Raw genomic sequence first — 26,453 nt, 5'->3', positions numbered from 1 at the left:
TAGTCAGAGAAACTTCTTTAAAAAAAAAAAAAACTTGCTCTAGAACTGAAGGAGATAGAGACACAAAAAACCCTTCAAAAAATCAGTGAATCCAGGAGCTGGTTTTTTGAAAAGATTAACAAAATAGACCACTAGCCAAACTAATAAAGAAAACAAGAAAAGAATCAAACAGACACAATAAAAAATGATAAAGGGGATATCATCACTGATTCCACAGAAATAAACACTACCATCAGAGAATACTATAAACACCTCTACACAAATAAACTAGAAAATCTAGAAGAAATGGATAAATTCCTGGACATATACACCCCTCAAAGACTAAACCAGGAAAAAGTCAAAACCCTGAATAGACCAATAACAAGTTCTGAAATTGAGGCAGTAATTAATATCCTATCAACCAAAAAAGCCCAGGACCAGACAGATTCACAACTGAATTCTACCAGAGGTACAAAGAGGAGCTGGTACCATTCCTTCTGAAACTATTCCAATCAACAGAAAAAGAGGGACTCCTCCCTAACTCACTTTATGAGGCCAGCATCATCCTGATACCAAAACCTGGCAGAGACACAACAAAAAAAGAACATTTCAGGCCAATATATCTGATGAACATCGATGCGAAAATCCTCAATAAAATACTGGCAAACCGAATCCAGCAGCACATCAAAAAGCTTATCCACCACAATCAAGTCGGCTTCATCCCTGGGATGCAAGGCTGGTTCAACATATGCAAATCAATAAATGTAATCCAGCATATAAACAGAACCAAAGACAAAAACCACATGATTATCTCAACAGATGCAGAAAAGGCCTTTGATAAAATTCAACAGCCCCCCATGCTAAAAACTCTCAATAAACTAACTAGGTATTGATGGGACGTATCTCAAAATAATAAAAGCTATTTATGACAAACCCACAGCCAATATCATACTGAATAGGCAAAAGGTGGAAGTATTCCCTTTGAAAACCAGCACAAGACAAGGATGCCCTCTCTCACCATTCCTATTCAACATGGTATTGAAAGTTCTGGCCAGGGCAATCAGGCAAGAGAAAGCAATAAAGGGTATTCAAATAGGAAGAGAGGAAGTCAAATTGTCTCTCTTTGCAGATGACATGATTGTATATTTAGAAAACCCAATCGTCTCAGCCCAAAATCTCCTTAAGCTAATAAGCAACTTCAGCAAAGTCTCAGGATACAAAATCAATGTGCAACAATCACAAGCATTCCTATACACCAATAACAGACAGAGAGCCAAATCATGAGTGAACTCCCATTCACAATTGCTACAATGAGAATAAAATACCTAGGAATACAACTTACAAGGACCTCTTCAAGGAGAACTGCAAAGCACTGCTCAATGAAATGAGAGGACATAAACAAATGGAAAAACATTCCATGCTCATGGACAGGAAAAAATCAATATCGTGAAAATGGCCATACTGCCCAAAGTAATTTATAGATTCAATGCTATCCCCATCAATCTACCATTGACTTTCCTCACAGAATTAGAAAAAAACACTTTAAATTTCATATGGAACCAAAAAAGAGTCCTCATAGCCAAGACAATCCTAAGCAAAAAGAACAAAGCTGGAGGCATCACAGTACCTGACTTCAAACTATACTACAAGGCTACAGTAACAAAAACAGCATGGTACTGGTACCAAAACAGATATATAGAACAATGGAACAGAACAGAGTCCTCAGAAATACCACCACACACTTGCAACCATCTGATCTTTGACAAACCTGACAAAAACAAGCAACGGGGAAAGGATTCCCTATTTAACAAATGGTGCTGGGAAAACTGGCTTGCCACATGCAGAAAACTGAAACTGGACCCCTTTCTTACACTTTATACAAAAATTAACTCAAGAGGGATTGAAGACTTAAACGTAAGACCTAAAACCATAAAAACCCTAGAAGAAAACCTAGGCAATACCATTCAGGACATAGGCATGGGCAAAGCCTTCATAACTAAAACACCAAAAACAATGGCAACAAAAGCCAAAATTGACAAGTGGGATCTAATTAAACTAAAGAGCTTCTGCACAGCAAAAGAAACTATCATCAGAGTAAACAGGCAACCTACAGAATGGGAGAAAATTTTTGCAATCTATCCATCTGACAAAGGGCTAATATCCAGAATCTATAAGCAACTTAAACAAATTTACAAGAAAAAAATAACCCCATCAAAAAGTGGGCAAAGGATATGAACAGATACTTCTCAAAAGAAGACATTTATGCAGCCAACAAACATATGAAAAAATGCTCATCATCACTGGTCATTAGAGAAATGCAAATCAAAACCACAATGAGATACCATCTCATGCCAGTTAGGATGGCAATCATTAAAAAATCAGGAAACAACAGATGCTGGAGAGGATGTGGAGAAATAGGAATGCTTTTACACTGTTGGTGAGAGTATAAATTAGTTCAACCATTGTGGAAGACAGTGTGGCAATTCCTGAAGGATCTAGAACCAGAAATACCATTTCACCCAGCAATCCCATTACTGGGTATATACCCAAAGGATTATAAATCATTCTACCATAAAGACACATGCACATGTATGTTTATTGCAGCACTGTTCACAATAGCAAAGACTTGGAGACAACCCAAATGCTCATCAACGATAGACTGGATAAAGAAAATGTGGCACATATACACCATGGAATACTATGCAGCCATAAAAAAGGATGCGTTCATGTCCTTTGCAGGGACATGGATGAAGCTGGAAACCGTCATTTTCAGCAAACTAACACAGGAACAGAAAAACCAAACACTGCATGTTCTCACTCATAAGTGGGAGTTGAACAATGAGAACACACAGACACAGGGAAGGGAACATCACACACCAGGGCCTGTCGGAGGGTGGGGGGCTAAGAGGGCAATAGCATTAGGAGAAATACCTAATGTAGATGATGGGTTGATAGGTGCAGCAAACCACCACGGCACATGTATACATATGTAACAAACCTGCATGATGTATTCCAGAACTTAAAGTATAATAAAAAGTAAAAATAAAAATAAAAACTTGCTCTAAAACAAGTCAGTGGCATAATGAGGGTGTATATAAGGTATCACTTTAGATTAAAATACTCTTTAAATAGACAATGAAAACACAATATGTAAACTTTGTTTGGATATAGATTCAAACAAAAACACATAAATGAACAAAAACCTCAACATTTTTTAGACAACTGGAAGAAATATGGAGTAGTTATTGCACGATTCTGAGGAATTTTATTATTTCATCAATTTGATAATAGCAAATATGTAAGGAAGCTATTTTTAGAAATGCATATGGAAGTGAAACAACACTGCAGATGGATTTGCTTTAAAATATTTCAGGGGGGCCAGGCGCAGTGGCTCACACCTGTAATCCCAGCACTTTGGGAGCCAAGGCGGGCTGATCACTTGAGGTCAGGAGTTCAAGACCAACCTGGCCAACGGGGTAAAACTCTGACTCTAGTAATAATACAAAAAAATTAGCCAGGTGGATTACAGCCGAGTAGCTATAATCCCAGCTACTCGGGAGGCTGAGGCAGGAGAACTGCTTGAACCTGGGAGGTAGAGGTTACAGTAAGCTGAGATGACGCCACTGCACTCCAGCCTGGGAAGCAGAGCAAGATTCTGTCTCGGAAAAAAAAAAAATCTCAGGGCGGAAAGGGAAAAGAAAAATTGTGTAGACAAAGCAAGCGAGATAAAATCTTTAACCTACATTATGGGAATACGGAGGTTCATTTAATTATGCACTATAATTTTGTGTCTATTTTTGGCAATTTTCTTAACTAAAAGAGTAATTTTTAATTAAAACTTAGAAAGTACAAAATAAAGCAGAGGAAGAAAAGACGAGAAACCTGCACAGGTCCTTTAAGAACACAGCTATAAAATCAGGAAGAAAGAGAAACTTCACACAAAAACTAAAGGAAAACCAAGAAAGCATTGAGGAAATCTTTTGGCCTGATTTAGCAGTGGCATCACAAATATCAAAAGTGAGAAATAAAGAAAATTTTTAATGCAAATCAATTAAAATATTATAAAGAAAAGTACCAACTTTAAGCATTGAATTCTGGTAAGTTGGCATATCTTTCCTGTTAGAAATAACGTGATAAATGGCAGCTACATTTGTTGGAAACCATATTAAAAAGATTAACCCAGGCAAAGGTAAGATACTGCAGAAAAGTAAATTTTAAATCCGTAAAGCAGTACTGCTGTTATAATGATAGTGAAATAAAACTTAACATAACTGAATAACAGAGATAAGAAAAGTTTTGTGTATGAAGAAAGATACGTGAAAGAAAAACAAGTTACTAGTCTGACGAGTGAAAAGATGTTTGAGCTAAGCTTCTTAGAATACAGGACCTCAATCTGATTTTCCACTAAAGCGAAGGAAATTGTCTGCACAAATTACATAGAAACAGTTTCCTTAGATGCTATACATAATTTCGTGATGAAGACTACACTAAGAAAATTAAGTATGTCCATCTGGATATTCACAATTTGTAACCAAATGAGATTAATTATCTGAAAACCCTTTGTAAACTAAATATTCACCATAGACACTTAATTCTTAATGACATGGCTTTTCAAATAGAACATGTTGGTTTTGTAATTATGAAGTTATATATATACACACAATTTTATTTGCCAATTTAAAAAGCAAAAGTTTAACGTCTGAAGGGAACATTTTAAGCTAAGTTATAAAGTTTAAACTAAACATCATATTGTTTGTTTTTGAAAGGGTTAAACTACTTACTTTCACAAAAAGGAAAAAATACCACACTTCAAAGGGGAAAACTGTGAGATGGTACCTTGCATTCACTATTTCCATGAGGTTTCTAGTGTCCCACACAACATGATACCTTACATCTTATATTCATCATTGGTCTGAAGCAATTTACTGGTAATTTTTTAAAACCTATAATAAAATTAACTGTTTTCCTTAAGATACCAAATGGAACTACCAATCAAAATAATTTAATTATAGAGTTGAAGAAACTTACTTTTTAAAACAAATTAAGGTTCATAGATACCATTTCTTAGTAAAAGTCTATGTCACCAGTGAATTGTCTTGCAAAATGTAATTTTCACTCACATGCCCTCTTCATCTACAAGCAAGCAATTTTGACAGAACTAACTGGTGTATCTGTCAAAAATTATGAGTGGTAACTTTTGAAGATCCATACTCAATGAAAGCTTAGAGATCATTTTTTAGCATGAAGGTAAACAAATGCAGGCTATTTTCTTAAAGTACCTTGTGATGGCTGAAAAAATATTTCTGTTTCCTTTTTCTCCATATCTTCCTTATGTGGTTTATAACCTATAATGAAGTCTTCTTGAAACACATGAAGCAACTGTGTATTTGAGCCACACTACAAATACAAAAAAAAAAATGAAGAGGTTTTATCTTTGAAATTCCCTGTCTCCCATCTCCCATCTGTCACCTCCCCAATGCTAATGCAGAAGAAATATATCTAATAATTTCTATTCTTTACCTACTACTAATTAGAAAGAAAAAAGCAACAGAAAAGAATCATTAAAACTATCCTGGTCAGAGAAAAATTACTCTCAAAGATGTCACAGCCAATAGCAGAATAGAAGAGCTCTAGTAGAAACAAATCAACAGGTTTGCTTCTCAGGAAAAAAAAAAAAAAAAAGATGCTACAAAAACCCAAATTTAAAGAACAGTTAAGCAACCTTCACCACTTTGAGCCTGAAAGCATCAGATTCACAACTGACTGGGGACAGCTGCACTACGTGAGACACACTAGACTACTACACAACTCGCAGTTTTTTCAATTCCACTGGAGAACCAAAAAACAAAATCAAACCCAGAAAGCTCCTCAAAGCATCCCAATAGCTCTGTCTAGTGGGAACTACGAGGGATCCTATAACAGCCAGCAGGATGATACATCTCTAGAGAACTAAACTTACACATAACTAACTAGAACCCCTCGAAGGATGGATGAAACATCACTGTCAACTGCTATGCTCCATGACCATGTTTTAAGACTATCAGGAATGACTACTTAGAACCTTAACGGGAACTGAAGTTCAAGGACAGGCTAGATCCAAACAAAAGCTTATTTTAGAAGTGTATTAAGACAATCAATCAGATGGCTCCCCCAGAGATTTCAAGAAAAGGAAGCAGCTATGATTATCTTGGCATTGGATGAGGAGTCTATAACCTTATAGAATAAAGGAAAACCTGCCTCTTTACATAATAGAAAGAAATAAAAGGATTATAATATTAGGTTGGGCCATACAATTTTATGAAAGTTATAGGGTATTTTGTGTTTCTCTAGGTAAAAACATTAAAAATATCTTCACATTCATTGTCTAGGAGGTCATTTCCCCAAGGGACAAACAACAGATGAAAGTAAAGAGAAGGCTGATGTCTTCATGGATATAGAAATCACACAACACACTGGGAACAAACCTAGAAAGAATTTTAAACTTTGTCATTCATTATTGCTTACAGTTTACCAGCCCTTGTGTTAAAAATAGGCACAAGGAGCAGGGGAAAAAATGTTGAGCAAATATGAAGTAAAAAGACTGCTTTGTGACAGCAGACTATATTAATATCCCATGGTAATGAGTGCAAAGGAGGCTAAAGTAGGGGATGAATTTAACATCCAATCCATTAAAAATTAAGTTATCTATAGGAAGGAAGCCAACCCACTCTTCTACATTCCTATGGAGTAGAAAAAAGAAATCACAGGCTGAATCTGACGAAAGGTGGGGCACTGGGGATTAAAAAGTTAAGCATTTCCCAGGAGGTACTAGCAATATGGGTCTGGCAGCCCCAGTTCTGCTATCAAGAGACGATGTATTTTATCTATATTAGCAGAAATGAGTACATTTTTCCCAACAGAAAATGCAAGACACTAAAGAAAATTTATGATGTAACTCTATACTTGCTTTTAACTATAGTTGGCTCTTTCTTCATTTCCTTGTTTAAAACTATTGGCAGCTTCCTTACCAAACAATCCTTTTCACATTTGGAATGAATGTTAGTTCCATCCCTTAGACCATAAACATAGTCCTAAAGAAACAAATATCCTGAGGGCTAAAATGGGTTTTACATCTCCCTGTAGAGAGAAGGGTTCTCCTTCTTTCCTAGGTAGTAGCTAGGGAGGAATACTGACTACACAAAGGACCTGTGATTAAAAAGTATATGTCCACTTGGATCTGACTTTCATCTGCATTTTAAAGGACCTCATAAAAGTACCCAACATGGGGCCTAACAAGGTAAACACTCTGAAGCTGAGGTTACCCTCTACTGCGTTGAAAAGAGTAATACTATAAAATGAGAAACCACAACCCGACCCTCTATGCAGCTGCACTGTTATTTTCCCTCAGCATTTCAAGATCAAGGTCATGGTTTCTCTAACTGAATCAAATTTCCTTTGCTACAAATACAATTCAACTGGAGAAGAATAATTCCTTTTTTAAAAATTTTTACTTCAATAGCTTTTGGGGTACAAGTGGTTTCTTTGTTACATGGATGAACTAGTAGTGAATTCTGAGATTTTAGTGCACCCATCACCCAAGTAGTGTACACTGTACCTAACATGTGGTTTTTTAAATCTCTAATTCCATTTCCACCCTTCCCCTTCTGAGTCTCTAAAGTCCATTATATTGCTCTGCATGCCTTTGCATACACATAGCTTAGCACCCACTTATAAGTGAGAACATACGGTTCTTGGTTTCCCAAGAAGAAAAATAATCCCTAAATCATTAGTAGATTTTCACTATGGGAATCAACAGAAGTTGTCTGCATTTAATAACAAACAAGAAAATTATTCTGAGAATGACACATATCATATATACATAAAACACCATGGGATAAAGTATACGAATATCACCAATTCACAAGCATGTTTTTACTTGGTTGGTTATTGCATCGAGTTCAATAATGCAGCCAGGTCGAGCAGTAGACTGTTGGCTCACAATATTAAACACTTCTCCAATAAGTTTCTGTAAATAAAAAACACAAAATGTTAATGGCCAACAACTTATAATCTACTGTCAATATGATACAGTATCTTGGACATTTAAGGCCCCCTCAAAATATTCACTGATTGGCAATGGAACGTAATACATTCAAAGAAATATTTCAACTTTCCATATTCATTCTCATGTTAACTCTAAAGTTAACTAAGCAGAGAGAAAACTATAATGTTTACAAAAATAGCATATAACTTCAAGGCATCATATCTTCTTCATTTTTGCAACCTTAAAGCCCAAGACAGACATGGCTGAAGATCTGGCCCAATGCCTGAGTGGTCTGCAGATGTGCAATGCCATTTAAAAGTACAACCCTGCCAGACCGAAGGTAAGGGCAATGGTTGAGAAGAAGTGGGACTCTTGTGTCTTGGGATAAGGATGTATGAACTAACAAATGAAGCCTAACTTTGGAACCCCAAAGCCCCAAAACTTTCTGCTAAAAAGAACAGTCCTCCTCACCCATGTTCCAACCAGCTTTCTCTTGCATAAAAACCTTTCAGTAACTTCATCTGAAACGGTTGCCTCAGAAAGAAATGCCCATTCTCCTCAGCACCCACTTTTACCACTTTTCACTACCTCAAAAAGGCCAATAAGAGGGGTTAGAGGCTAGCTTCGCCTAGAGATATAAGTACAAGGTAGGGGAGAAAACAGCATATACACTGGAGTTGTAGAAACTTTCTTATTTGTATCAGTAGGATTCCAGAGAGCATTTTAGAAAATTGATTCTAGGGTTATTAGATCAAAAGAAAAAAATATGTAGTTAGGTAGTGCTGCATTTATTGATATGGGTATGTTCACCCAAGATTCATGATTTAAAGTGTTAGCTCAGACATTTAGAAATGTTGTTAACAGGGCCAGGCATGGTGGCTCACACCTGTAATTCCAGCACTTTAAGAGGCCAAGGCAGGTGGATCACCTGAGGTTAGGAGTTAAGAGACCAGCCTGGCCAACATGGTGAAACCCCATCTCTACTAAAAATATAAAAATTAGTGGGGAGTGATGCAGGGCGCCTGTAATCTCAGCTATTCAGGACGCTGAGGCAGGAGAATCACCTGAACCTGAGAGGCGGAGGTTGCAGTGAGCCGAGATTGCACCACTGCACTCCAGCCTGGGTGACAGGGTGAGACTCCATCACAAAAAAAAAAAAAAAAAAAAAAAAAAGAAAGAAATGGTGTTAACAGTCTGCTGGGTTTGTTCATTGAAATCTGGACTCAACTGTGGCCTATAGTTGGTGAGGTGAAAACAGTGAAATTTTTGTAGCACACAACAAAGCTTTGCTACTCAAAGTGTAGTCAACAGACCAGCAGTGACAGGAAGCTTTTTATGAATGCATACTTACTCCCTGAAACTATGTCTGTATTTTAATGAGACTTCCATAGGATTCATGTGCATACTAAAGTTTAAGAAGTACTGCTGTAGATCACTGGTTCTCACTGGCAAAGGACATGAACAGACACTTCTCAAAAGAAGACATTTATGCAGCCAAAAAACACATGAAGAAATGCTCATCATCACTGGCCATCAGAGAAATGCAAATCAAAACCACAGTGAGATACCATCTCACACCAGTTAGAATGGCCATCATTAAAAAATCAGGAAACAACAGGTGCTGGAGAGGATGTGGAGAAATAGGAACACTTTTACACTGTTGGTGGGACTGTAAACTAGTTCAACCATTGTGGAAGGCAGTGTGGCGATTCCTCAGGAATCTAGAACCAGAAATACCATTTGACCCAGCCATCCCATTACTGGCTATATACCCAAAGGACTATAAATCATGCTGTTATAAAGACACATGCACACGTATGTTTATTGCAGCACTAAGACTTGGAACCAACCGAAATGTCCAACAACGATAGACTGGATTAAGAAAATGTGGCACATATACACCACGGAATACTATGCAGCCATAAAAAATGATGAGTTCATGTCCTTTGTAGGGACATGGATGAAACTGGAAAACATCATTCTCAGTAAACTATCGCAAGGACAAAAAACCAAACACCGCATGTTCTCACTCATAGGTGGGAATTGAACAATGAGAACTCATGGACACAGGAAGAGGAACATCACACTCCGGGGACTGTTGTGGGGTTGGGGGAGGGGAGAGGGACAGCATTAGGAGATATACCTAATGCTAAATGACGAGTTAATGGGTGCAGGAAATCAACATGGCACATGGATACATATGTAACAAACCTGCACATTGTGCACATGTACCCTAAAACCTAAAGTATAATAAAAAAATATATAAAAAAAAATAAAGTGGAAACTCAATAAAAAAAAAAAAGACTAAACCACAAAAGAAGTCCAAAACCTGAATAGATCAGTAAAACAAGTAACAAGATCAAAGCCATAATAAACAGTCTCTAAGTAAAGAAAACCCAGGACCCAATGGTTTTGCTGCTGAATGCTACCAAACATATAAAAAAGAACGAATACCAACCCCACTAAAATTATTCTGAAAAATAGAGAAGGGAGGAATACTTTCAAACTCATTTTATGAGGCCAGTATTACCTTGATACCAAAACCAAACAAAGACACATCAAAAAAGAACACTACAGGTCAGTAACTCTGATGAATATTGATGCAAAAATCCTAAATAAAACACTACCAAGTAAATTCAACAATATGATTAAAACGATTAAAAGATTATTTATCATAACAGGGACACAAGGATGGTTCAACATATACAAATCAATGTGATACATTTCATCAAAAGAATGAAGGACAAAAACCGTATGATCATATCAATTAATGCTAAAAAAGCATGATAACATTCAACACCCCTTCATGATGAAAACTCTAGAAAAACTGGGTGTAGAAGGAACATACCTCAACATAATAAAAGCCATACACCACAGACCCACATCTAGTATCATGCTGAACGGGGAAAAACTGAAAGCCTTTCCTCTAAGATCTAGAACACAACAAGGATGCTCACTTTCACCGCTGTTATTCAACATAGTACTGAAAGTGCCAGCTCGGGCAATCAGACAAAAGAAAGATATAAAAGGCATCCAAATTGGAAAGGAAGAAGTCAAATTATCCTTGTTGGCAGACAGCATGATCTTACATTTGGAAACACCTAAAGACTCCACCAAAAACCATTAGAATTGATAAATTCAGTAAAGTTCCAGGATATCAATCAACATACAAATATCAGTAGCATTTCTATAGGCCAACAGCAAAAAATCTGAAAAAGAAATTTTGAAAAAGTAATCTCAGCTGGGCACAGTAGCTCACCCCTGTAATCCCAGCACTTTGGGAGGCTGAGGCGAGCGGATCATGAGGTCAGGAGATCGAGACCATCCTGGCTAACACAATGAAACCCCATCTCTACTAAAAAAAAAAAAAATTAGCCAGTCATGGTGGCACATGCCTGTAGTCCCAGCTACTCTGGAGGCTGAGGCAGGAGAATCACTTGAACCCGGGAGGCAGCGGTTGCAGTGAGCTGAGATCACATCACTGCACTCCAGCCTGGGCAATAGAGACTCCGTCTCAAAAACAAACAAACAAACAAAAAGTAATCTCATTTACAATAGCCATACATAAAATTAAGAACCTAGGAATTCACCAAAGAAGTGAAAGATCTCTATAATGAACACTGTAAAACACTGATGAATGAAATTGAAGAGGACAAAAAAAATGGAAAGATATTCCATGCTCATGGATTAGAAGAACTGATATTGTTAAAATGTCCATACTACCCCAAGCACTCTACAGATTCAATGCAATCCCTATCAAAACACCACTGACATTCTTTATATAAATTTTTTAAAGATTTAAAATTCATATGGAACCACAAAAGACCCAGAATAGCCACAGCTATCCTAAGCAAAAAGAACAAAACTGGAAAAATCATATTGTCTGACTTCAAATAATACTGCAGAGTTACAGTAATCAAAACAGCATGGTACTGGCACAAAAACACACGCAGAGAACAACAGAACAGAAAAGAGAACCCAGACACAAATCCACACACCTACAGTGAACTCATTTTTGACAAAGGTGCCAATAATATACAATGGAGAAAAGACAGTCTCTTCAACAAATGGTGCCAGGAAAACTGGATATCTATATGCAGAAGAATAAAACCAGACCCCTATCATTAACCACATACAAAAATCAAATCAAAATGGATTAAAGATTTAAATCTAAGACCTCAAACTATGAAACTACTACAAGATAACATTGGGGAAACTTCCCAGGACATTGGTCTCGGCAAACATTTCCTGAGTAATACACGACAAGGACAGGAAACCAAAGCAAAAATGCACAAATGGGATCACATCAAGTTAAAAAGCATAGGATACAATCAACAAAGTGAAGAGACAACCCACAGAACGAGAGAAAATATTTTCAAACTACTCATCTGAAACGGGATTAATAACCAGAATATATAAGAAGCTCAAACAACTCTACAGGAAAAAAATCTAATAATCCGATCAAAAACTGGGCCAAACATTTGAACAGATATTTCTTAAAAGAAGACATACAAAATGGCAAACAGACATATGAAAAGGTGCTCAATATCGCAGATCATCAGAGAAATGCAAATCAAAACTACAATAAGATATCATCTCACCCCAGTTAAAATGGCTTATATCCAAAAGACAGGCAATAACAAATGTTGGCATAGATGTGGAGAAAAGGGAACCCTCATATGCTAACCCTCATTCCCACCATAGAAATCTATTGGTGGGAATGTAAATTAGTACAACCATGATAGAGAACAGTATGGAGGTTACTCACAAAGCTAAAATAGACCTACCATACAATCCAGCAATTCCACTGCTGGGCACATACCCAAAAGACGAAAATTAGTATACTGAAGAGGTATCTGCACTCCCATGTTTGTTGCAGCTCTGTTCAAAACAACCAAGATTTGGAAGCAACCTAAGTATCCATCAACAGATGAATGGATAAAGAAAAAAAAATGTGGTACTTATATACAACAGAGTGCTACTTGGCCATAAAAAAGAACGAGATTCCGTCATTTTGCAGCAACAAGGATGGAACTGGAGGTCGTTATTTTAAGTGAAATAAGCCAGGCACAGAAATACAAACGTTGCATGTCCTCACTTATTTGTGGAAGCTAAAAATCAAAACAATTGGACCCATGGAGATAGAGAGTAGAAGGATGATTACCAGAGGCTGGGAGGGGTAGTAAGGGATTGGCAGGGAGGTAGGGATGGTTAATGGGTACAAAAAATAGTTAGAATTAATAAGACCTAGTATTTGATAGCACAACAGGGTGACTATAGTCAATAATTTGATTGCTTATTTTAAAATAACTAGAAGAGTATAATTAGATCATTTGTAACACAAAGGATAAATGTATGAGGTGATAGATACCCCATTTTCCATTATTTGATTATTAAGAATTGCATACCTATATCAAAACATTTCATGTACCCCACAAATATATACATCTACTATGTACACACAAAAATTAAAAAAAATTTTTTTTAAACCTGCAACTAACATTATATGTAATGATCAAAGACTGAATGCTTTTCCTCCAAAAATGGGAAGAAGGCAAGAACATCCAATCTCACTTCTTATTCAACATGGAGTTGGAAGTTTTAGTCACCGCAACAAAATAAGAAAAATAAAAGCCATACAGATTAGAAAGGAAGAGATAAAATTGTTCCCATTTATAATGAGATGATTATCTACGTGGAAAAGTCCAAGAAATCTACCAAAAATACTTCTACACCTAATATATGCATTCAGCAATGTTACAGGATACAAGACACAAAATTCAATTGTATTTGTATATTCAATTGTATTTGTATATTCTGGCAATGACTACATGGACACCAACATTAAAAAGACAGCACCCTTCACAATCAGTAGAATAAATGAAATAACCTATGTATAAACCTAACAAAACATTCATAGGACATGCATGCTGAAGACCACAGGAGAGGGAGATTGGGGATACTATTGAAAGTTGTTTACTATATATATTTAGAGATGGGGGGGTCTCACTATGTTGCTCAGGCTGGGCTTGAACTCGTGGGGTCAAGCAATCTTCCCATCTCATTCCCAAAGTGCTGGGATTACAGGTGTGAGTCGCCGTGCCTGGCTACATTATATTTTGAGTACTATATTATTATTTGAAGGTAGACTATGAGAGGTTAAAGATGCATATTATAAAACCTTGAGGAACCACCAAAAACAAAGCACTGAGTATAATGGAGAACAAACAGACCCATAAGAAAATAAAAAATCCCCCAAATCATGGAGAATGCCATCAATAGCAAAAAAACTAAAAACAGGCAAAAATTCCCATTTTCAAAAAGGAAAAGAACATGCTTCTGCATGGCAGACCAAGGAGCTTAATGTCTATCTAGTACAATGTTTTGGTCACCAAGAGATGTCAAGGTGTGTACATTATACCTATCATATATTAAAACAAATCACTTCATGTAACTTTGACTTTCTTCGTTGACTGCAGAAGGTAGAAAGACTGTATTTGGGGGGTGGAGCCAAGATGGCCGAATAGGAACAGCTCCCGTCTCCAGCTCCCAGCCCCAGCGACGCAGAAGACGGGTGATTTCTGCAATTCTGCTTCAGGTACCGGTTTCATCTCACTAGGGAGTGCCTAACAGTGGGTGCAGGACAGTCGGTGAAGCGCACTGTGCGCGAGCCGAAGCAGGGCGAGGCATTGCCTCACTCGGGAAGCGCAAGGGGTCAGGGAGTTCCCTTTCCTAGTCAAAGAAAGGGGAAACAGACGGCACCTGGAATATCGGGTCAGTCCCATCCTAATACTGCGCTTTTCCAACAGGCCTGGAAAACGGCACACTAGGAGATTGTGTCCCGCACCTGGCTCGGAGGGTTCTATGCCCACGGAGTCTCGCTGATTGCTAGCACAGCAGTCTGAGATCACCCTGCAAGGTGGCAGCCAGGCTGGGGGAGGGGCGCCTGCCATTGCCCAGGCTTGCTTAGGTAAACAAAGCAGCCAGGAAGCTCGAACTGGGTGGAGCCCACCACAGCTCAAGGAGGCCTGCCTGCCTCTGTAGGCTCCACCTCTGGGGGCAGGGCACAGACAAACAAAAACTCAGCAAGAACCTCCACAGACTTAAATGTCCCTGTTTGACTGACAGCTTTGAAGAGAGTAGTGGTTCCCCCAGCATGCAGCTGGAGATCTGAGAACGGACAGACTGCCTCCTAAAGTGGGTCCCTCACCCCTGAGCAGCCTAACTGGGAGGCACCCCCCCAGTAGGGACAGACTGACACCTCATTCAACCGGGTACTCCTCTGAGACAAAACTTTCAGAGGAACTATCAGACAGCTGAATTTGTGGTCTCACGAAAATCCGCTGCTCTGCAGCCACCGGTGCTGACACCCAGCCAAACAGGGTCTGGAGTGGACCTCTAGTAAACTCCAACAGACCTGCAGCTGAGGGTCCTGTCTGGTAGAAGGAAAACTAACAAACAGAAAGGACATCCACACCAAAAACCCATCTGTACATCACCATCATCAAAGACCAAAAGGAGATAAAACCACAAAGATGGGGAAAAAACAGAGCACAAAAACTGGAAACTCTAAAAAACAGAGCACCTCTCGTCCTCCAAAAGAACGCAGTTCCTCACCAGCAACGGAACAAAGCTGGATGGAGGATGACTTTGATGAGTTGAGAGAAGAAGGCTTCAGACGATCAAACTACTCTGAGCTACGAGAGGAAATTCAAAACAATAGCAAAGAAGTTAAAAACTTTGAAAAAAAAATTAGAAGAATGGATAACTAGAATAACCAATGGAGAGAAGGGCTTCAAGGAGCTGATGGAGCTGAAAGCCAAGTTTCGAGAACTACGCGAAGATTGCAGAAGCCTCAGTAGCAGATGCGATCAACTGGAAGAAAGGGTATCGCTGATGGAAGATGAAATGAATGAAATGAAGAGAGAAGGGAAGTTTAGAGAAAAAAGAATAAAAAGAAATGAACAAAGCCTCCAAGAAATTTGGGACTATGTGAAAAGACCAAACCTACGTCTGATTGGTGTACCTGAAAATGATGGGGAGAATGGAACCAAGTTGGAAAACACTCTGCAAGATATTATCCAGGAGAACTTCCCCAATCTAGCAAGGCAGGCCAGCATTCAGATTCAGGAAATACAGAGAACGCCACAAAGATACTCCTCGAGAAGGGCAACTCCAAGACACATAATTGTCGGATTCACCAAAGTTGAAATGAAGGAAAAAATGTTAAGGGCAGCCAGAGAGAAAGGTCGGGTTACCCACAAAGGGAAGCCCATCAGACTAACAGCTGATCTCTCAGCAGAAACTCTACAAGCCAGAAGAGAGTGGGGGCCGATATTCACCATTCTTAAAGAAAAGAATTTTCAACCCAGAATCTCCTATCCCGCCAAACTAAGCTTCATAAGTGAAGGAGAAATAAAATACTTTACAGACAAGCAAACGCTGAGTGATTTTGTTACCACCAGGCCTGCCCTAAAAGAGCTCCTGAAGGAAGCACTAAACATGGAAAGGAACAACCGGTACCAGCCACTGCAAAAACATGCCAAATTGTAAAGACCATCGAGGCTAGGAAGAAACTATAGCAACTAACGAGCAAAATAACCAACTAACATCATAATGACAGGATCAGATTCACACATAACAATATTAACGTTAAATGTAAATGGGCTAAATGCTCCAATCAAAAGACACAGACTGGCAAACTGGATAAGGAGTCAGGACCCATCAGTGTGCTGTATTCAGGAAACCCATCTCACGTGCAGAGACACACATAGACTCAAAATAAAGGGATGGAGGAAGATCTATCAAGCAACTGGAAATCAAAAAAAGGCAGGGGTTGCAATCCTAGTCTCTGATAAAATAGACTTTAAACCAACAAAGATCAAAAGAGACAAAGAAGGCCATTACATAATGGTAAAGGGATCAATTCAACAAGAAGAGCTAACTATCCTAAATATATATGCACCCAACACAGGAGCACCCAGATTCATAAAGCAAGTCCTCAGTGACCTACAAAGGGACTTAAACCCCACACAATAATAATGGGAGATTTTAACACCCCACTGTCAGCATTAGACAGATCAACGAGACAGAAAGTTAACAAGGATATCCAGGAATTGAACTCAGCTCTACATAAAGTGCACCTAATAGACATCTACAGAACTCTCCACCCCAAGTCAACAGAATATACATTTTTTTCAGCACCACACCACACCTATTCCAAAATTGACCACATAGTTGGAAGTAAAGCTCTCCTCAGCAAATGTAAAAGAACAGAAATTATAACAAACTCTCTCTCAGACCACAGTGCAATCAAACTAGAACTCAGGATTAAGAAACTCACTCAAAACCGCTCATCTACATGGAAACTGAACAACCTGCTCCTGAATGACTATTGGGTACATAATGAAATGAAGGCAGAAATAAAGATGTTCTTTGAAACCAACGAGAACAAAGACACAACATACCAGAATCTCTGGGACACGTTCAAAGCAGTGTGTAGAGGGAAATTTATAGCACTAAATGCCCACAAGAGAAAGCAGGAAAGATCCAAAATTGACACCCTAACATCACAATTAAAAGAACTAGAAAAGCAAGAGCAAACACATTCAAAAGCTAGCAGAAGGCTAGAAATAACTAAAATCAGAGCAGAACTGAAGGAAATAGAGACACAAAAAACACTTCAAAAAATTAATGAATCCAGGAGCTGGTTTTTTGAAAAGATCAACAAAATTGATGGACCGCTAGCAAGACTAATAAAGAAGAAAAGAGAGAAGAATCAAATAGATGCAATAAAAAACGAAAAAGGGGATATCACCACCGATCCCACAGAAATACAATCTACCATCAGAGAATACTACAAACACCTCTATGCAAATAAACTAGAAAATCTAGAAGAAATGGATAAATTCCTCGACAAATACACCCTCCCAAGACTAAACCAGGAAGAAGTTGAATCTCTGAATAGACCAATAACAGGTTCTGAAATTGTGGCAATAATCAATAGCTTACCAACCAAAAAGAGTCCAGGACCTGATGGATTCACAGCTGAATTCTACCAGAGGTACAAGGAGGAACTGGTACCATTCCTTCTGAAACTATTCCAATCGATAGAAAAAGAGGGAATCCTCCCTAACACATTTTACGAAGCCAGCATCGTCCTGATACCAAAACCTGGCAGAGACTTAACCAAAAAAGAGAATTTCAGACCAATATCCTTGATGAACATTGATGCAAAAAGCCTCAATAAAATACTGGCAAACCGAATCCAGCAGCACATCAAAAAGCTTATCCACCATGATCAAGTGGGCTTCATCCCTGGGATGCAAGGCTGGTTCAACATACGCAAATCAATAAATGTAATCCAGCATATAAACAGAACCAAAGACAAAAACCACATGATTATCTCAATAGATGCAGAAAAGGCCTTTGACAAAATTCAACAACCCTTCATGCTAAAAACTCTCAATAAATTAGGTATTGATGGGACATATCTCAAAATAATAACAGCTATCTATGACAAACCCACAGCCAATATCATACTGAATGGGCAAAAACTGGAAGCATTCCCTCTGAAAACTGGCACAAGACAGGGATGCCCTCTCTCACCGCTCCTATTCAACATAGTGCTGGAAGTTCTGGCCAGAGCAATCAGGCAGGAGAAGGAAATAAAGGGTATTCAATTAGGAAAAGAGGAAGTGAAATTGTCCCTGTTTGCAGATGACATGATTGTATATCTAGAAAACCCCATTGTCTCAGCCCAAAATCTCCTTAAGCTGATTAGCAACTTCAGCAAAGTCTCAGGATACAAAATTAATGTACAAAAATCACAAGTATTCTTGTACACCAATAACAGACAAACAGAGAGCCAAATCATGAGTGAACTCCCATTCACAATTGCTTCAAAGAGAATAAAATACCTAGGAATCCAACTTAAAAGGGATGTGAAGGACCTCTTCAAGGAGAACTACAAACCACTGCTCAATGAAATAAAAGAGGATACAAACAAATGGAAGAACATTCCATGCTCATGGGTTGGAAGAATCAATATCGTGAAAATGGCCATACTGCCCAAGGTAATTTATAGATTCAATGCCATCCCCATCAAGCTACCAATGACTTTCTTCACAGAATTGGAAAAAACTACTTTAAAGTTCATATGGAACCAAAAAAGAGCCCGCATCGCCAAGTCAATCCTAAGCCAAAAGAACAAAGCTGGAGGCATCACTCTACCTGACTTTAAACTATACTACAAGGCTACAGTAATCAAAACAGCATGGTACTGGTACCACAACAGAGACATAGATCAATGGAACAGAACAGAGCCCTCAGAAATGATGCCGCATAGCTACAACTATCTGATCTTTGACAAACCTGACAAAAACAAGAAATGGGGAAAGGATTCCCTATTTAATAAATGGTGCTGGGAAAACTGGCTAGCCATATGTAGAAAGCTGCAACTGGATCCCTTCCTTACACCTTATACAAAAATTAATTCAAGATGGATTAAAGACTTATATGTTAGACCTAAAACCATTAAAATCCTACAAGAAAACCTAGGCAATACCATTCAGGACATAGGCGTGGGCAAGGACTTCATGTCTAAAACACCAAAAGCAATGGCAACAAAAGCCAAAATCGACAAACGGGATCTCATTAAACTAAAGAGCTTCTGCACAGCAAAAGAAACTATCATCAGCGTGAACAGGCAACCTACACAATGGGAGAAAATTTTTGCAACCTACTCATCTGACAAAGGGCTAATATCCAGAATCTACAATGAACTCAAACAAATTTACAAGAAAAAAACAAACAACCCCATCAAAAAGTGGGCAGAGGACATGAACAGACACTTCTCAAAAGAAGACATTTATGCAGCCAAAAAACACATGAAGAAATGCTCATCATCACTGGCCATCAGAGAAATGCAAATCAAAACCACAGTGAGATACCATCTCACACCAGTTAGAATGGCCATCATTAAAAAATCAGGAAACAACAGGTGCTGGAGAGGATGTGGAGAAATAGGAACACTTTTACACTGTTGGTGGGACTGTAAACTAGTTCAACCATTGTGGAAGTCAGTGTGGCGATTCCTCAGGGATCTCGAACTAGAAATACCATTTGACCCAGCCATCCCATTACTGGGTATATACCCAAAGGACTATAAATCATGCTGCTATAAAGACACATGCACACGTATGTTTATTGCGGCACTATTCACAATAGCAAAGAGTTGGAACCAACCCAAATGTCCAACAATGATAGACTGGATTAAGAAAATGTGGCACATATACACCATGGAATACTATGCAGCCATAAAAAATGATGAGCTCGTGTCCTTTGTAGGGACATGGATGAAACTGGAAAACATCATTCTCAGTAAACTATCGCAAGGACAAAAAACCAAACACCGCATGTTCTCACTCATAGGTGGGAACTGAACAATGAGAACTCATGGACACAGGAAGGGGAACATCACACTCCGGGGACTGTTGTGGGGTCGGGGGAGGGGGGAGGGACAGCATTAGGAGATACACCTAATGCTAAATGACGAGTTAATGGGTGCAGGAAATCAACATGGCACATGGATACATATGTAACAAACCTGCACATTGTGCACATGTACCCTAAAACGCTAAAGTATAATAAAAAATGAAAAAAAAATAAAAAAAAATAAAAAAAAAAAGACTGTATTTGATTTCAGCAAAGTATATGACAAGCTGTCTCACAGAAATCCTTGAAACAAGCTGGAAAACATTCCAAAAAATGAAAATGGAGAAAGATTTCAAATGTATACTGTTAGGCTCTTTCTTCAGACCTGCCTATCATAATAATAACTGACTCAGATGATGTAGGTATAACACTCTTCAAACAGGCTGGTGACATAGCCATAAAGCAATAACAAATATATTAAATAACATAATCCAGATTCAAAAAGATACTGAGAGATTGGACTGTTTAGTTGCGCTTAGCAAGATGAAATGTAACAGGAAAAATAGGTCTACACTTGGACCCCAAATCCAAAGGCACAAATACAGAATGGAGAAGACAAGGTTTAGCAGAGGGCAGGGAAGGGGAAAGACTTTGGGATACTGACAGTAAGCTCATGATGAATCAATTACATACAAAGAATGTGGAGTGACTGTCAAAACATAAATGTATCTAATGACAGAGATCACAATATTGCTATGTTTTAGTCATCCTACAAGACTCAGAGTACAGACAAACTGAAACCTGCTCAGAAGTGTAACCAGGGTCAAATGTAAAACAGTTGAAGAAACTTGATAGGCACAGGGGGAGCAGGTCTGGCCTGAGGTAGTAAGGTTCACAGGTTACAAGAAAGCTGTCTTTTAATATCTTGAGGTACTCTCATACGCAAGAAATATTAGATCTATTCCAAGTAGAACTAGCACTAACAAGTAGAATTTACACAAAACAAACAGCATTTCAATATGATTGTGTGAGCTATTCAAGGATAGAATGAGCTGCATTTAGAGTTGAGTCTCCCTTATTGGTGGCCAGATGAGAAATTGGCAGGAATGAAGCAGAGGGGAATAAAGCATCAGATGACTGGTGAGACCAGGTGACCTTTAAAATATCTTCCAATTTTAGTTCTATGATTCTATTTTTCTAGACTTTCTCTGTGCCAAACCTTAAGCTCCAATCCAAATGGTTTTCTCACTGCTTCTGGAACAAGCTTTACACATGTATTTTCCTGTATCTATACTTACTTCCAGGCAATTTTCTCACTCAGGCAAAGACAAAGAATTTATCTTTCTAAATCTTATCCACTCATCAAGAATGAACCCAAATATTGTCCTTAATAAAGAATTCTATGCCTACCTTAATCTGATCTCTCTCTCTCCTCTGAATAATGAAACGCTTCTAGGGCCATCCTTTTGGCAATTAATTACATACCACCCTTAGACTCCTCTTCTTATGTCTTAAACTGCTACTTAACTTTTTATTAATAAGCTCTCTCTTAAACTAAATTAAAAGCTCCTTAAAGGTAGGTCTGAAACTTATATTTTGTATTCCCTCTACATCTAGGAGAACATAGTAGATGCTCAAAAATAGTCATTGGTTTTCAATACTGGAAACATTTTTATTAGAATAGTTATTTTTACAGGTAAATGGCAAATCTACCGTTCAACTCTAGATACTAACATATATGACTTCTAGCTCAGATACAGAACTATCAGAATGAGATGCTGCCACCCACTGATAACAAATTCTAACCAGAGCATTTTTTAAAATGGTGAATCAAGCTTGAAAAAGTTCCAATTTTCCAACCTAAACATACAGCTTGGTAAAGATGCCTTAAAACTTCTTTTGAGCAAAGTAAGATTAACAGAACCAAACTAGAGAGTAAAATATGTTACAAACAGATCATAGTTTAGAAAAAAATTCTTTTTATTTCTTTTTATGTAAAATGTATTAATGTGTGGTATGTACACTAACATTTTGATTCATATACCTTGGAACACAACTTACAAAAAAATAAATGTGTCATATACATGTCATATGCAGCCCAGAACATATGCTTACTCCCTAAACAGCAACTAACAAATACAGGTCCTAGACAAAGTCAAAAGAGAATTCTTTATCACCTTAGATAAATTAATAAAGATTATTAAATACTTACTGAAGATTCTGGGTCTGACAATTCATCCAATAATTTCCTTGCATCCACTACAGCTTGATAGAGTCTCAGATTTTTGCCATCAGAAGCAACAAAGCAAGCACTTGCAGAATTGCAATATGTGCCTGAGAAAGGAAAACAAGGCCTCTGGGTTCTAAACATGTAGTGTATTTTTCTTATTGGCTAAAGGATAAGAAACAAGTATTCACATTTTTTTTAGGCTTAACCATGGTCTAGAATCATAATTAAACAAGCACAGTAAGTAGATACAAAATTATTAACAAAAATTTTAATTAAAAAATGGATTATGAGAGAAAAGGTTAAAAACTTCTAGAAGTTCTAAAAATCAGTCTCATGCCTGTATTCTGAATATTTATTAAAAATCATCTTAATAATGAAAACTGAATACTTATTAAAAATCATCTTAATGACAACAAATATAAACCATTTTGTATATAACAAATAATAGTTTAAAAGCTTTTAATTTCACAATCACAATGAACACTTACCTAGACAGTAACTGGGAATGAGAGTTGGAAGCCAAGCCACATTAGAGAACGCCGAGGTATGTAAAGAGTTAATTCGAGCCAATTCTGATACTCCTCCAGTGTATGACAAAGGTCCTATTGGGTCTACACGCCACAGAATAAGTTCACTGTAGATTGCATTTGGGTCATGAAATGTACGAGTTGCTGCATTTCTAAGAGGTTGTTTCGAGGAACCTTTTATATGTTTTACAGGGTCCATTAATCTACTTAATTTATTGTCTGAGTCCCACTGACAATCTGATTCAGGAGTCAATAGAGCATTATGATGAGAGGATGTCAATAACAGTGGTAAAACTGAATGACATGCCAGGTCATTGAGGTGAAATCGATGACCGCAATATCTAAATTTGTGAGATACAGTTAGAACAGTGGTAAAGGCAGACTTATCAGCAAAAGTGACTGCCCACTGATTTAAAGAACCATCTATGTGTTTAGAGATCATCATTACTGTGGGAGCTAAGATGTTCATATTTGTACTGTGTGATCTAGAGTGTGGCTGTGATCCGTGAGGACTGCCTACAGACATCCCCTCCTGGTCTAACAGCGTGTGGTGAGAATCTTTTGTCGCATTTATACAGGCATACATCATGATATTTTTACTAAGAGAGCTTGCATCACCAGACGGAAATGCAACAGGAATCCGAGAAGAAAAAGAAACCTGAAAAACATAATTATATGATTCAGTGCAAATAGTTTACCTCCTCTCAAAAAAAATACTTCTATTCTCAAAATACCAAATCTCAGCTTCTTATCAAAAAAATGTCATTTTCAACCTCTTTATGGTCCAATCCCTTTGTTCTACTTAGGTAATATCATATCTCTATTCATGGCCTAAGAGAAGGCTGACGAAAAAAAGTTCAAGTGCTTTGCTTGTACAACAAAATGACCACAGCCACAGACCTAAATAGCAATAAAGTTGAGAGAGATGATAAATAAAGGCAGCTTCGTTTAGCTCATCAAATCGGCCACAAGGAGGAGCTCATCCTGATTCACATCTTCAGGGTAGTTTCTTAATCTTATTCGAAATATTATTAATTCCCCGAAAAATCAACACATATATTTAAATATTCAGTACTGCATTTCAAGGCCAAATTCATTATCTTCTAACTAATCAAGTTTGCTAAGCTTATGGTCACTGATCCCTTCTGAAAGAAAGAAGTATTCTTTACTCAGATGCTTATCAAAACCAAAATTTTCAGTAATTCTACAAACATGCTAAATCTTCAAAGCATTTATTTCTTTTCACTATTTTAAGAAATGTAATAACTATTTCATCAATAAAATATACCTGAACTTGTCTAAATATTCCAGGATTATATTCATCCAAATACTTTACATGCCACACTAGAAAGGTACCATCTACAGGGTGTATTGTAAAAAGCATATCAGGATTCTTATTCCATTCAGTTAGCAGTGTTTCAATCTTCCGATCAAGCAGAACCGTAGGCAGTGGCATTGGTACACTAAGTCGTGAATAAGTTCTAGGACTTCCTTCTCTTTCTCCATCTTCATGTTCTGATGATCCTGTACCTGCCTCAGATTCTCTATCCAGGGATAAATCTGAACCAGAAAATATATTTATCAATACATGCATTAAATAATTCATTTACATACTAGACTATAAATAAATGGCATACTATCTTTAAAAACTAAATCTCTTTTCCAATTTACAGTCAGGAAAAAAAAACAAAGGAAACTTTTGTCTGAATTGAAAGTTACTACAGTTACTACTTTTAGATAAATTAAAACTTCATTCACCCTATCATTATTACTACCATTAGCAAAACCTGTTCCCCAGAAAAGGATATGGCTTCCAAAGACTCAAAGCAATATGTTATAACAAAACATACAGAGTTAGATGATGTTTGCAGGACCTAGCAGAGTACCTGATCCAAGGCAGATGGTCAGTAAATACTTGTGTAACAAATAGAAAAGTAAAAAGGAGGAAGAGCGGGAAGGAAGAATTCAAAACTAACAGTGGTACCACAGAAAGTTGTTAATTTCGGAGTAAGAAAAATCTGAACACAGGATACTAACCATGGTCTAATTTCATATGTAAACCCCGTTCTCTATCCTCCTGTGAATGTTCCTCGTCTTCTCTATCTGCATCATCATTTTCATGATCTACCTGCTTATCAGAAAGTTTTCGTAATTGATGCATAAATATTTCTGTAGATGATGTAAAATGAAATTCCTTGTTGTTTAACCAATGAACTACAAAGCCCCCATTTCCATCATCAACATTAAATGCAGTGCCAACCAAGACATTTGGAATATCTGTGGAAATAAAAAAGATTTCAATATAATTTTTTTATTTCTTTAAAAACATGACAAGTGCTTACAATGACTAATCTATACAAAGATAAGGTGCTAAACAAGTCAACATAATTTTAGCAGCATTTGTAAAAACTTTAACTGAATTTAATGGTAAATGTAAATCTTAAGAATTAATGATAGACATATGAAATTAAACTATTAACTTAAAAACAAAATACACGAATGCATCAACCTTCAGTGAATTCTAGTTTGGGGACAGGGGATGAAAAATTAAAGCAGAAAAGCAGCTATAAAAGAGATAACTAGAGAAGTTTAAATATGAACTGGATATTAGATATTATGGAATTACTTATCATTTTCTTAGGTATGATGATATTATGATTACGTGAGAGAATTTTAGGAGATACTTGCTAATGTAAGGGTGATACACCATGATAGGTGTAACTTACTTTGAAAAGACTAAGAAAACATTTTGACCATGTGCGGTGACTCATGCCTGTAATCTTAGCACTTTGGGAGGGAGAGGCGGGTGGATTGCCTGAGCTCAGGAGTTCGAGACCAGCCTGGGCAACACAGTGAAGCCCCATCTCTACTAAAATACAAAAAATTAGCCCAGCGTGGAGGGGTGTGCCTGTAGTCCCAGCTATTTGGGAGGCTTAAGCAGGAGAATTGCTTGAACCCAGGAGGCAGAGGTTGCAATGAGCTGAGATCACTCCACTGCACTCCAGCCTGTGTGACAGAGCAAGACTCCATTTCCCAAAAAAAAAAAAAAGAAGAAAGAGAAAGAAAGAGAGAAAAGAAAACATTTCATACACATACACACAGAGACATTTGCCACATATAAAGCAACTGTGGCAAAATGTTAACAACTGTTGAATCAAAGTGAAGAATATAAAAGTATTCACTGTACTATTCTTCCAACTTTTCTCAGTGTTTGAAACTTTACTAAAAAGCTGTCAGGAAAAACATCAAGAAAAAAACA

The 26,453-nt window shown here is 37.6% G+C and overlaps 1 protein-coding gene across 13 annotated transcripts in view; it reads right to left on the bottom strand.

Annotated features, from left to right (window-relative positions):
* Positions 1–26,453, bottom strand: part of DMXL2 (Dmx like 2) — a 178,959-nt gene that overhangs the window by 62,304 nt on the left and 90,202 nt on the right. For 12 of the 13 annotated variants that reach the window (XM_055279123.2, XM_055279133.2, XM_063639437.1 and 9 more), the window contains exons 10-15: positions 25,232–25,471; positions 24,483–24,754; positions 23,156–23,852; positions 22,650–22,771; positions 7,895–7,984; positions 5,259–5,376 (exon numbers count right to left, since the gene is read on the bottom strand). In XM_055279123.2, the coding sequence (XP_055135098.1) occupies positions 5,259–5,376; positions 7,895–7,984; positions 22,650–22,771; positions 23,156–23,852; positions 24,483–24,754; positions 25,232–25,471 (1,539 nt within the window). The remainder of the gene's footprint in view (positions 1–5,258; positions 5,377–7,894; positions 7,985–22,649; positions 22,772–23,155; positions 23,853–24,482; positions 24,755–25,231; positions 25,472–26,453) is intronic. The other variant, XM_055279134.2, reaches the window with a different exon arrangement.

The sequence above is a fragment of the Symphalangus syndactylus genome, chromosome 5 (assembly GCF_028878055.3).
Source record: "Symphalangus syndactylus isolate Jambi chromosome 5, NHGRI_mSymSyn1-v2.1_pri, whole genome shotgun sequence".
In the NCBI taxonomy this organism is placed as follows: domain Eukaryota; kingdom Metazoa; phylum Chordata; class Mammalia; order Primates; family Hylobatidae; genus Symphalangus; species Symphalangus syndactylus.
This window is presented reverse-complemented; position numbering and strand designations above follow the sequence as displayed.